At 36.9% G+C, this 13,375-nt stretch overlaps 1 protein-coding gene across 2 annotated transcripts; it reads left to right on the top strand.

Annotated features, from left to right (window-relative positions):
- The first annotated feature begins 3,707 nt into the window (after positions 1-3,707).
- On the top strand, positions 3,708-13,109 carry slc2a11b (solute carrier family 2 member 11b). 2 transcript variants are annotated; one of them, XM_086076045.1, is made up of 12 exons: positions 3,708-3,834; positions 6,887-6,985; positions 7,265-7,425; positions 7,526-7,650; positions 7,736-7,865; positions 8,967-9,115; positions 9,814-10,007; positions 10,186-10,296; positions 11,237-11,338; positions 11,448-11,523; positions 11,614-11,741; positions 12,680-13,109. In XM_086076045.1, exons 1-12 carry the CDS (start codon positions 3,793-3,795, stop codon positions 12,881-12,883), a joined length of 1,521 nt encoding a protein of 506 aa, XP_085932171.1. In that variant the 5' UTR covers positions 3,708-3,792; the 3' UTR covers positions 12,884-13,109. The 2 variants fall into 2 exon arrangements, with proteins under 2 accessions (XP_085932171.1, XP_085932170.1); XM_086076044.1 differs by lacking the exon at positions 3,708-3,834 and adding an exon at positions 6,443-6,632.
- Positions 13,110-13,375: the final 266 nt, after the last annotated feature.

Below are 13,375 nucleotides of genomic sequence, written 5' to 3'. Positions count from 1 at the left end.
AGTTCAGCAAGAAGTGCTTGTACACCATATCCTGGTCGTCATATAATTGCAGGCCATATAAACAACCTCACATTCACAAATCAGTTTTCAGAGTACTGAAGATGCAAATGTTTTTGGGGAATGTGGATAGCAAAATACCTGGAGAAAGGCCAGAAGTCAAATTTAAACCCCAAATTCAATATTATGAGGCAAACATGCAAACCATATATGCTCTAATATTATTAATGTGGAGGAAAAAAAATGTTATTACAATTTTTGATCCAACCCTTATTGGATTGGGTGGGGTGGGGAATTTAGGGCCTATATACTTAATTCTGGTTTGGAGTTATTATTTTAAGCATAAAGAAAAGTTGACTTTGTCCTCAGACTATTCAGAAAGAAGAAAACACACTAACATGGGAAGCAGCTAGAAAAATAGAAGCTGCAGGGGAGATAACACAACTAGCACACAAATTCCATTGAGCTATTTTTTAAATGTCTTGTGATTCTCTGTGCTTGTTTTTATTACAGAACATTGAATGACAATTGTGGGCTTTTTGTTAATTACACAGTGTTCTCAAAGATGTTTTTCATCACGAGTTTTTCTGGTTGGTCTACTGACCACTCTCAAGGTTTGTGTTCAGACAAAATCATCATTCATGCTCTTTTTAACCATAGGCCTATGACTAAACTAAACACAAAATTTAGTTTCTCTATAGTATTTCCTTTTATGTTCATTTTATTTTATTTTATTTAGTTTGGTTAATTTATGTGATCCTTTCCCGTTGTGTTGCAGTCCTGAACCTTGTTTTGAAGACTGTTTTTTGTTTTTATCCTGATTCACTTAATGTTCACACTAGCATCGTTAACATCAAACCAAAAGTTAGCCAGTAAATCATGCATACAAAGTCAAAATCCACAAAAAAAAAATACTTTGAAAACAATAGCCCACAACTGTCTGCTTGTTTACATGTGCTGGTATTTTCACCAGATGTAATGAACAGCATAGCATGCCTGTATTTTATTTATAAGCACAAGGGATAAACACAGAAAAGGAGGCAGCACTTCTGACAACTGTGCCAACATTTTATTGTAAAGTTAGTATAATACCCTAAGTTAGTAGTCGCCATTTTAAGGCTGTCTGTTCACAATTCACTGCATGCAAGGAGATTGAGGCCACCAGGTCTCAATATTATATGCATACGGCAAATTTTTTTAAAGGATTAAGACAACTTTTATGAGCAAATAATCATCCTCTAGCATTCAATTGCTCCTCACCTGAGTGGCCAAAGAAATAAATAATCTAACAGTCAAACTGGTTGAGTTAAAACACATTGACAGTTAAGCATTCAAATTATATAGTAACACTGAATACACAAACTGGAAAAGGATGTGAAAACATTTTTCGAACCATTTTATCAAAGTCCAAATTCTCATATTTCAGACATGCAAATGTTATTTCTTTCTCACTTCTGTGGCCCGTAAATGCAGACGTGCAGTGCTTTAAGAAAAACAAGATATTCCTGGACATCAGGACAGGCGTGGGAAAACTTTTTCTGGCATTTATTGCGATCAAACCTAGTCATAACACAAACTTAAATATTGATTGCAAGTGCCTCCAATCCTACCCATTGAATGCTTAAGGAAGCCACTCACAACTTTTCTGTTCATTCTTGTTAATGAGGCCTCAAACTTCTGAAAATACTCCTCTCTGAATGGTAGCAAGCTTCACTTCTTGATTGATTTTCTATATGCTGATTGTTCATGTATTTTTATGTACAGCAGCATTTCAACTTATTTCATCGGTTCACACGAGTTCATTTCATGGTTCCCCTTTTGAGCTCCAGATTAAAATCATGTGCAAAACCGAGTGTAACCTCCCAAAGTCTTATGGGGATTATGGGGAAACTGGACTGTCTTGCAGTAGGCGGGGTACACCCTGAACTGGTTGCCAGCCAATCGCAGACAGAAAAATATATTAAATGATTAAACAACAAAAGGCGCTGGCAACCAGCCAGGAAGAAAAATAAAAACTAACCAAAAACACTTGCAAACGGCAAGGGAAAAACCGAGACAAAAAAAAAAAAAAAGAGTGATGGCAAAATCGAAACTGCGTTTTGGTACGTACCGGAACCCAGGCGGAACTTGTGATTCGAATGGCGTTCCTAAATCTGTCTCAGAATCAGGATGTCACGTGACAGTTGCCTTTCACGTTCCATTACGCCTCCAAACGTCACATTGTTTCAGCAAGTGCCTTTTCTCAAATAGGTAAAATCCAACCATTGCACTATATTAAAATGTCTTAAATCTGAAATAAATCCAATTTAAGTATACTTCGTATGTAAAATTGCCCTGCTGATTCATCGCCCTACATGATAAAATGTCAACATCCTCTTGAACGCTTTAAACGCGGTGGTTGGTTTAGTGGTAATACACCAGCACAATGGGCTAAGAAAATGGTCTGTTATCCAGGTAACCCAGGTTCAATTCGTGCTATGGGTGTTGTGTTTTTCTCTAATACTTTCTGTCAAAAACTTGATGCCCTGTCGCAAAATAAAAAAAAAAAGCCTTTGAAATGTAGTTTTTGATTAAATGTAATAGCACTGGGGGTTTCATCAAAGCATTTAAGTCATGTTGAGAGGCAAAATTAAAAACAAACCAAGTATCAGCAACAAAAAGCTAATTTGTACTTCTATACTTATTTTGACGGGGTGGGGGTTACTCAGTTTTTGTTTCCCTTGATATTATTTCTCTCTCTTATGGCGTCTATTACAATTATAGCCCGATTGCCAGTTGTGTAAATTAGGTGATGCCAGACAGCCAATAGTTAGTTTCCTTACTGGGGAGCCTCCAACACTGATCTACTGTTTGATTGTAATATTTTACACTTGGCCACCAGATGTCACTGTGGGGAGATGTTTCGAACGTTCCAAAAGATCGATTATTTTTGTGAATCAATCGTTTCAAATGATTTGATCGTTTCAATGTTCCATTTTTGCCATCCCTACTGAAAATCACTTGCTATAATAAAACGAGGAAGGATTTAACTACTCCTCGGGTGCACAAAAAATAAGACACTCGAAACTACAACAAAAAAACAACGCGGAATACAAAACTACTTAATACGCGTAAAGACTGTGGTAACATGGGCACGTGGACTATGAAAGGGCTAGGAAAAACACTTGGTACAATAACAGCGAGCATGGTGAATCTTCTGGCACCGATGAAAAAATACCAGACACACGTAGGACTGAGAGTAGGACCATGACACCAAATATCCTTTTATCATCGTCTTTTCCTTTTCTTTATATTTTATTTTTTATTTAATCAGTTCTCAGAAATTAGTAGGATACTGATATCTTATCCTACCATTGCTTATTTGTTATTTAAGATAATATGCAGTTCTCCAAGTGTTCTTCTTTTTTGTAATGGGCAGTAGATTTCTCTTTTTTCTTTTTTTCTTTTTTGCATAAGATTTTCTTTGTTTTAAAAACAATACAATTGGCACACAAATATATATTTTTTCTTTCTGAATACCGGTAATCTACAGCAACAGTGTTCAATGGCATGAATAGTTTGTTTACATCTCCCCTATTTAATTTTTTTGGTTCTGTATCTGGGTCAAAAATCACAAGCCTCAGTCCCAAGAATGCACCTTGAGGGGTTACTGAACCACACCCCCTCTCTGTGGAGCACAGATCATATGCTACACCTTGCGGCAGCACCATTCCATTATGCAAGACTTTGGTCTGCAGCGGAACATTCATTATCTACGTTCTATTCAAACATTATAGCTGTTTTGGTACATTTGTCATGGAGCTCAGTGAGGGACCACCTGTTGAAACAAAGAAAAGGGTAAGTCAAAATTCTAGATGTAGTTGCTGAATTATGTCTGAATTAAGTTTGATACAGTGTTTGTTGTTTTTCTAAAGGAGCTCTATTTTCTTGTATGATCAACACTAGTATGATCAACATAGCAATTCATAAAAATAAAAATAAACATCCGACTTTCACTTGGCAGTCATTCATTCAATGCAAAGTCCAAATGAAATTTGGAATTGTTGTATGGGTGAACAAAGAAATCAAAAGGGCAAGTCTGCAAGGCACACTCTGCCTTTAAAAAGTGTGTGATAATAGAACATAATAACAACAGTATACAGTACATTTATTATTCAATGAATAATCAATTTAACCTACGGCAGCAAAACTTTCAGAAAAGTTCACCTGTCATATACAATTTAAAGGAATTTCAAGGAATTAAGTACTTATTTTTCTGCCGTGAATATATGATAATAACAATAAATTACAGGATTAAATACTTACATAGCCTTTTTAAAACTGTATGCAGAATATATTTTCAAAAGAATTGAGTTACTATGAGTGGCTGGGAAATATGCGACAATGTATTTCGAATCCTTACTGCCACCTGTGGCCAAAAAATGAAACTGCACACTTATTTCTTTACGTACACAAAGCGCGCATGCAGGAGTACGCATTGTGAACAGCTACGGTGGTAATCTCCTAATTAGAAGATGTTCGAGTCATAAATGGTCAAATAAAAAGGCTATTGTAAAAATATTTTTGCGCAAATTGCTTAATTAATAGAGCAGCTTTAAAAAAATAATAATAATAAATACATCAGACAATTTGATTGGGGTGCAGTTCCAAAAGGTTGAGGGTGCCCCACTCATTTTCTATCTGATATCCATGATAATAGTGGTCAACTGTAATAAAAAAATCAGACCACTGACTTGAAATTGATCTCTTTACCTCCAGCAATTATTGAACTTTGTATGTTTGTTTGTTTGCTTTATAACAGGTTAGCAATGTTGTCGTTGTCTTTCTATCCCATCAATTTCGTAGCATTAGGTTGAATGTGAAAAAAAGAGTGCTGTATTAACCCATATGTATATCTTTGGTCAGGAGTCATGTTTTTGTGCAAATACTTCACGCTGGATATAATGGTTGCAGTTTGTTCATTGTCGTTTTCACCCAGTAAGAGACATCAAAATTTCAAAACAAAAACCTTTTGTAATCTGAATAATGAGACTGTCAATAGCTGTAAGGAAAAAAAAATCACAGTTATCACTCACGCATTCAAATTTTGGAAGTTACTAAATTATCCCATGATGGCACCAAGGATGTTTCATCCAAATCTTGTCACATGTCGTTAGAAAAGCCCATCTGTATGCGTGACTGTCATTAAATACAATTTCAACAAGAATCCCTTTGTTATCATGCAACCGTTTCACATTTTGCAAGCATTTACTCCTATAGATGCCACACAGAATTGTCATCAAAATTTGATGTTGCATTTTAGAATTAAATGCCTTTGAAAAATGTACTGAGTGTTGAAAATAATCTCTTTATTACAACTCAGTCATTCCGGTTTTACATTTAAATGCAAAATATTTAAATGCATGCTGTCATTAACTGCACATTTGGATGCCAATTTAACATTTAACACTTGCTGCTGTGACACCCTGTCAGAGGTGGATTGTGAGTTTGAAGTTTACGAAGGTTATGGGGAAATATCAAAGGGGACATATCTAAATTAAACGTACTGTATGCCATCATGAAATGGTCTCGTAACTCTTAAAAAAATCTGGAATAATTGAATGATAATGGAGATATAAATTCATATACAGGCTTTTAATCTGAAAAGACACATCAGATGTGATCAAACAAAATTGAAGTGGTTGGGTGACAACAGATTTAGGATTTTTAATGATAGTTAAAAAGACACATCTACAGATTTCAAGGATCTTTTATTCTGAAATGCTACATCAGATTCAGATTAAGCTTCCTGGGTGCCCACCATAGTCTTTTTATAACGACAAGAAATTAAATGTTTGCGATTTAAAAGGGGATCATTTTTAATGTCACTCTGAAATGAGAGGTAATGACTGTTACTAATGCAGATTTGAAAAGGCTTTTATTCTAAAATGAAATATCAGATTTAAATGTAACATCCAGCGTGGCATCATGGCATGGTCTTGTAACCAGAAGAATTGGAAATGGTTGCCTGACAACTGTGGCATTACTTTTTTATGCCACTTGGTGGACCTTGGTGGATCTGTCTGAAGAGCGGGGCCACTTTGAACGCCACTGAATTTACAATTCATGACAGTCATGTTTACACATCTCAAAAAGCTTTTATTTTGAAACGCTAAATCAGCTCTTAGTAAAAATTTGCTGAACGCATCCTTTAATAAAAGGACTGAATAAAAAAAGCTTTATCCCTCTTCCACCAGAACACTATGGTAAAGGGAAAGCCCATTTTTGTTGACTGCTGTGAGGCGCAGTCAAAAGTGCAAGAGGCACTATTTAATCAATTCAAGGAAATCTGCTTGTGACGCATTAACATTTCATGACCTCATGCGAGACATCTTCTCAAAGTGGGAAGATAAGTCGATTTTTCACATGCTGCGGTCGCATTAGGCATAAGAACCACTGTGTTGTTGCAGCATAAAACCAGCCCCTTGTTAAATTCAACCTCGACATGAGGAGGACACTCAGTATGCAACGGACACTTTGGATACTACTGGCATACAGCAGTGTGCTCAAAAATGTCTAAAGAAAATTGGGAAAATGACTTTGAATATACCCCTTTGTTAATTAAAGAGGCCGAAGAAACAAAGCCGGCATTGAAGGTATGTGAAATATTTTTGTTAAGTTGCGACAACATGAGTTTAGGCTATATTAGGGTTACGCTGAGAATTTCAGATTTACTAACTAGAAAAAATAGTGAGCGGGTTGGGGGGGGGGGGGGGTGATATCCTCTTAATCTCACGGGCCTACTACAGGAGATCCTGTATGTTTTTTTTTCCTTTTCAGTGTATTCCTTTGTAGCAAGAAACAGTATTCATATAAAAAAAAATTGTGTATTTCTGTCTTTTTCTGGCAGGTCCCAAACAAAACCCTTCTTCTGGCTACGTTTGCTGCTTGTATTGGAGGGACCTTCCAGTATGGATATAACGTGTCTGTCATTAATGCACCCACCAAGGTAATGCTGCTGTTTTCTATCATATGTACATTTTCATAATTTGCTGAGTGTATTTTTTATCTGGGAAGCATGGTGCGCTAGTGGTTATAATGTCCGCCTTGTGTGTATGTGTGTGTGTGTGTGTTGTCCAATGGAGTAAGCATGAATGATCATTACTCTATTCTATAAGTGAAAACTGAGGATTGACTGGCGATCAGTCCAGGATGTATCGCTCAACTGACAACTAAAGAAAATGGATGGATGGTATTTTTATCTCTTGTCCCTATCTCATGTTTGTAGTATGTTCAAAACTTCATCAACCAAACATGGACAGAGCGTTACCACAGCGACATCGCCGCTGGTGTTCTCACTTTAATGTGGTCCACTATTGTGTCTGTATTTACCCTTGGAGGACTAATAGGAGTGTCAATTGGAGGAACGCTCTCTATAAAACTGGGAAGGTATGTTTTTTCTTTTCTTTTCCTTTTTTTTTTTTTTTAACATGTAACCATAAAAGCATTATGTTTAATTTGAGCACTCTGCCCAACCTATCCAATGCAGGAAAAGGACATTGTTGGTCAATAATATTTTTGCCATATTGGCTGCCATGATGATGGGTTTGAGCTACCCGACAGGAACATTTGAACTAATCATCCTCGGGCGTCTTCTCATTGGATTAAATGCTGGTACATCACATTCTGTTTTACTTAAAGTGCACATATGTGATTTTTGTCTGATAAAATGAATTTAATCCGTACGTCATTTGCATAGGCATTGGTCTTTGTGTTCAACCTTTGTACTTGGTGGAGATTGCTCCAACATCTATCCGTGGCCTCATGGGAATGGGAACCTCTGTTTTTGTGACGGGTGGGATCTTCACTGGACAAGTGATGGGCCTCAAGTAATTTTTTTTTGACTGTCATATATCTTAATGTTTTTATATCATTAAAAATGTTGCCACATGGGAATACAGTGGTGCCTTAAGTCGAGAGTTTGCACGTAACTTGGAACATTCGTATCTCAAATTACTTCTCACATTGAAATGAATAGAAATGTCATTCATTCCGTTCCAGCTTCCTAAAACCAACACAAAAAAAAGTGAGGTGTTTTTAATGGAAAAAATAACAATATTTAGGCCTAATGCTTATTCTCAAAGTGTGTTGCTATCACCATTAGTGGTATGTGTCCTCCCTCTAGTGGTATGTGAAAGAATAACTAAACTAAATCGCATAATGCTGCAGTGGTTCAAACATTTTTTATAATCCAGTACATTTGTTAATTACTGTTCAGTTGTATTTAAATGTTGTGTTAAATGATTAATTTAACTTATGTGCTGTACATTTCAACTGAATCTTTATATGTAGGTTATGTTGGCCACGATGGAGGTGCTTGGAGAGCTAAGGATTTTCTTAGGTGATGTTTGGTGCAAAAGTTCGAGAAACACAAAAACATACAGCAATGACACAATTAAATAAAAGGTAAATACATTTATCAGTATTTTCCACTTATTTTTGCCTCACTTCAGTGGATATTGTACAGCACCCTTTGGTGTGTGTAACTTGGCCACCAGGGGGCAGTGGATCTCATAAAAGTCTCAGCCCCTTAGTAAGCCATAAGTGTAGTAGTGGCTCTTCGCAGAGGATAAATAATACAGTATACACCTATTAGTATTGTTGATGTATGTTAAATTCGTTTTCAAATATCCTTTACTTTATCGGTAATAGCACCATTGCTATTCGTGAGACCGTCTATGGTGTTTCACATTATGTTTTAGAATTAAGCGTGCAAACTCTAAGGTAACGTTATGTCTTTGTTTTAAATACACAACATGTAATTCTCTTACGTTTGTGTAATTTGACAGTTAACTGGGTGTGGCAATAACAGTTTGAATCCTCTTTCTTGAAGAATAATGGTAATTCGGGTCACTCCTATCTCAAGGCACCACTGTATATGTAAATTAGGAGTACAAGGATGTTGTTCTAACATCTGTGTGGTTGAGCAGGGAACTGTTGGGTAGAGAACAGCACTGGCCCATTCTCCTTGCCACCACATGCATCCCAGCAGTCATGCAGCTCCTGATCCTCCCCTGGTTCCCGGAGAGTCCACGCTTCCTGCTCATTGACAGAGGAGATTATGAAGGGTGCAAAAAAGGTGAGTTAAAAACTACACACACTATAAAAAAAAAAGAGTACTATTTATTTGAAAAATCTAGTAAAGTTTTTTTCGCTCAGAAATTCTAAGTACATTTTACAAGGAGAGTTTTAGTACATTTTACCAGTTTATTTATTTAAAAAAAATGTTACTCAAGCGTTGAGGAACGAACTCATGATCTTTGATCAGCTTGAGAGACAGCCACTCTACCACCTGAGCCATGCCTCTCTTCCTGTTTGCCACCATTTTATATTGCTGGTGTGTCCAAAATGAGACCAAACGGGCCTCTTGGAGGTACAGTACAAGGATTCCGCCTGACACCATCAATATACTAACACACCTGAAGTTTGTGGGTTTGTTCCTCAACAACCTTGAGTAGATTATTATTATTTTTTTTAATAAACTAGTAACATGTACTCAAAACTCTTCATGTAAAATGTACATAGAATTTCTGAGTGGAAATAACTTTTTTTCAAGTAAATATTACTTCCTCCTTTTTTTTTTAAGTGCATGCTTCAGTTTTGTTCTCTCAGTGACCTTAAAAGTTGTTACCAGCGCACGTGACTGTGGTTGTTAAACATTCAACATACTGTAGTCTGTCTTCAAAATCACCTGCGGCAAAGAGATATATTTTCCTGTGATCACTTTTGATGCAGTGAACCTTGATCAAACACTGTGCATCATCTGCTTGCATGCAGCCCTCAGGCAGCTCCACGGTGCAGCTGATTCTGATCGTGAAATGGAAGACATGGAGAAGGAGAAGAACAACCTGGAGGAGGAAGGATTCAAGGCCAAGAAGCCATGGGAACTGCTCGCCGACCGCAGCATGCGCTGGCAGCTTCTCACCATCGTGCTTCTCAATTCAGCTCAGCAGCTGAACGGAATCAACGCTGTATGTAATGTACTGCCTCTTTCACAACACTGGGCCTATTGTGTATTGCTCCAAATGCTCACGTCATACTGAAAATTTGAACGTGGATCCTATAAGCAGCCTTCATTTGGCTAACATCTCTAAATGAAGGTTGATTTGAGATTTTTATTTGTTATTCTTATCTATTTTTTTGCTGTAGATTTACTTCTACGCAGATTATGTGTTTACGCAAGCGGGAATTCCCAGCGAGGGAATACCATATGCAACAGTTGGCACGGGTGCCTGTGAATGCATCACCGCGTTGACCTGTGTAAGTACTTTTATCCATCTAAATTCTTAATTTTACAAGTGGTCTGCCTCACAGTTGTGAATTTAGGGATTCAAAACTTGGCTTTGGCCTACCTATGTGGAGTTTGCATGTTTGTACAAACGCTACATGATGCCATAGCACATTCATTCAATCAGTATATAAGTTTGCTTAACTTATTTAGCTTCTGACCTTATTGCCTTCTGAGTCACTTTTTTTTTTTTTTAAATCAAAAGGCATTCACTTACAACTGAATGAAACACTAGAATGCAAAGTAAAGCCTCGTGGCCTTTCTAGGGGATGTCTCAAAAATGATTAGCTTTAGAAGGTCACAAGGCATCTTTTCTGGACTCACTCTAACATCCGTCTTAATCTCAGTTAGTGCTGTGAAACCGTGCAGACCGTTGTGTGAAAATACACTTTGAAAAGTAAGCCTTTTATCAATTTCCCAATGAACAAAAGGACAATTGACTCGTCAATGATTGTATTGTTGTGGTTTAGAATTTTTTTCAATTTTATTTTCTTTTTGCTTTGCACAGCTCTTACTGGTGTCTCAATTTTTTTATGTGCACTGTGCACATTGACAAATATTTTACGAGTACTTTGTAGTATTCTAACACATTCATTGGGATTTATTAATTTATGTGAAGTTGCATTATGAATACATCAGTTGAAAAATATTTGCTGTTTGTATTTTACGTTTTGTGCAACATCCCAACTTCATTGGAATTGGGGTTTGTACAGTAAAAGCGCTGATGTCCATCACAGAGAGAATGCAACTTTTGACTCAATAACATCATGAGCTGGCTGATGTGAGAAATGTTCCGGCTATAATGCACATAAAACAAAAGAGACAAAAGGACCATGAAAGGTCAGTGATAGACTGAGAGAAAATGCTTTCATGCAGTGTTTTCAGCCTTGTCATGTGCTTCCTGTGTCACAGGGTTTGCTTATCGAGCATCTGGGACGGAAAGTGCTCATTACTGGAGGATACACGCTCATGAGTATATGCTGCATTTTGTTCACGCTCACCATTACTTTTCAGGTACTAAACCACAAATGAAATCATTGTAAATAAAACATGTATTTTTCTTATCATGCACTCTTGCTACTGAACAGCATGTGACCTCCCTGTTTTCTCTTATTTCTCTCAGGAGATCAGTCCAGTTTTCCCCTACCTCAGCATGGCTTGTGTGTTTGCCTTTATTCTGAGTTTTGGATTAGGGCCAGGTAAGAATTTGCATTTGTGTCAGTTTAGTCTTTACCAGAAGCTGGTGCATGCATAATCGGATTCTGGTGACTATGTTGTGTTCTTCCAAGGTGGTGTGACTAATATCTTGACTATGGAGCTGTTCACGCAAAACGCGCGGCCTGCAGCCTACATGATTGCAGGCTCCATAAACTGGATCAGCTTCTTTTTAATCAGCATGGTCTTCCCTTTTATTGTGGTAAGTAGCAAATGTGATTTTAACTGAATAAAGGGCCTACTGCACATAGACATAATCGGTTCTAAGGTCAAACTACGGTCATCATTAAAAAATATATATAAATATGAATGTTACATTCTATAATTTTTTACATGTGCAGTAATTGTAAAAAGACCACTTTAAAGCACAATAAAATTAGTCTGTGTAGTAATTTTCATTGGACTACTTTTTCTATGCCAATTCTTATTTTGGTGTCATTACATATTTTCCATCATGTTCAATTCTACTCAGAGTGCCAAGACTTATAGGAGATAAGTGTGCAGTATGTCCTTTGACTTGATTAGAAAATTGGTGCTCTGTTTTAAACATGGGGAAGTGTGTTGCTTTATTGTTAGAAGTGTGTTGCTTTATTGTTAGCATTGTTAGCAATAATATACTAATTCCACAGACTTATTCATCTTCTTGAATTTATTTGACCATTGACTACCAACACACTGTTAGTGGTCAATCTAAGAGCAGTCAAGTGGCGCTCAGTTTAGTCAATATCAAACCCCCCCCCCCCCCACACACACACACAATAACGGAGTTTTTACATTGAATGGTAGGGACATTTTGGGCTAATGTTAGCATATTATGAACACGTGGTGGATCTTCACTCACATTTGTAGCAAAGTGATTTAGTTAGTTTGGTTCAATGGACTGTTTAACAAAACTCATTGACTTAAATTAACCGGTCGAAGTTTGATGTGACTGACTGGATTACATTAACAGTTAAGAGATGGGGCCAAGCAGCAATGTATGTATGCATGCGCTATCTTTGAAGTCAACTCTAAACTAAAAGCTTATTGCTCCTTGATCAGCTTTATAGAGCCACCCAGCTGTGCTCAGATTTATTTATATTTTTTTAACTGACAATGTGGGTCATACTTGTGGTGTGTTTTTATGTTGTGTTTTCTCAGCTTGGCCTGAAGCAATACTGTTTCCTGGCGTTTATGGGCATCTGCACCCTGGTGGCAATTTACATATTCTTTATCATTCCTGAAACCAAGAACAAAACTTTTTTGGAAATCCAGAATGAGTTTAAGACTGGGAGAAAACAGAAGGGCCATGGCAGTGATGGCACTAATGGCTCTGGTATGACACTGTTGTCAACCTCAATGTAACACGTACTGTATCTCATGAAACCTCGATTGAATATATATATTTTTTGTTTGTTTTGTATGTGTCACAATGCTGCCTTTTGAAATGTTGTAAATAAAATTACATTTTTTGTTACTTAAATGTATGTATTCTTGTTTTCTGAAGTTTAAAAAAAATGGATTGTAATTTGCCAATAAAGTTTTCCTTTTCAAAAAGACAAACTATTAAAACTTTTGCTCAAACTGGTAAGAGAGCTTTGCATTTTTGTGTGAATGGTGCATGGTAAATTTGGGAGAAGAAACTATCTACACTACATATGAACCTCAAGCAAAACTAAACAAAAAAGAAAACTGTGTGTGCATTTAAGCATGTTCATCTTCATTCTACATTTGAGATTTACAATAGAAGCAACCAGGGATGCGGTAAGAGTGGGAAAGGCAGGGATGATTCCAAGGGCCCATGACTGACAGAGGCAAAAGAGTACGTATTTTCAATTTGCACCGTTCACATGAAGG

This window comes from Leptonotus elevatus, chromosome 5 (genome assembly GCF_054856555.1).
Source record: "Leptonotus elevatus isolate MCC_2025b chromosome 5, RoL_Lele_1.0, whole genome shotgun sequence".
Lineage (NCBI taxonomy): Eukaryota > Metazoa > Chordata > Actinopteri > Syngnathiformes > Syngnathidae > Leptonotus > Leptonotus elevatus.
The sequence above is the reverse complement of the archived record's forward strand: the minus strand, read 5'-3'. Positions and strand labels throughout refer to the sequence as shown.

Excerpts from the sequence above, each read along its gene's own strand:
- slc2a11b (XM_086076044.1), top strand. The coding sequence starts at position 6,549 with ATGTCTAAAGAAAATTGGGAAAATGACTTTGAATATACCCCTTTGTTA. Across the intron at positions 7,866-8,966 it reads GGACAAGTGATGGGCCTCAA|GGAACTGTTGGGTAGAGAAC; the intron begins GTAATTTTTTTT and ends GTGGTTGAGCAG. Across the intron at positions 10,008-10,185 it reads AGCTGAACGGAATCAACGCT|ATTTACTTCTACGCAGATTA; the intron begins GTATGTAATGTA and ends TTTTTGCTGTAG.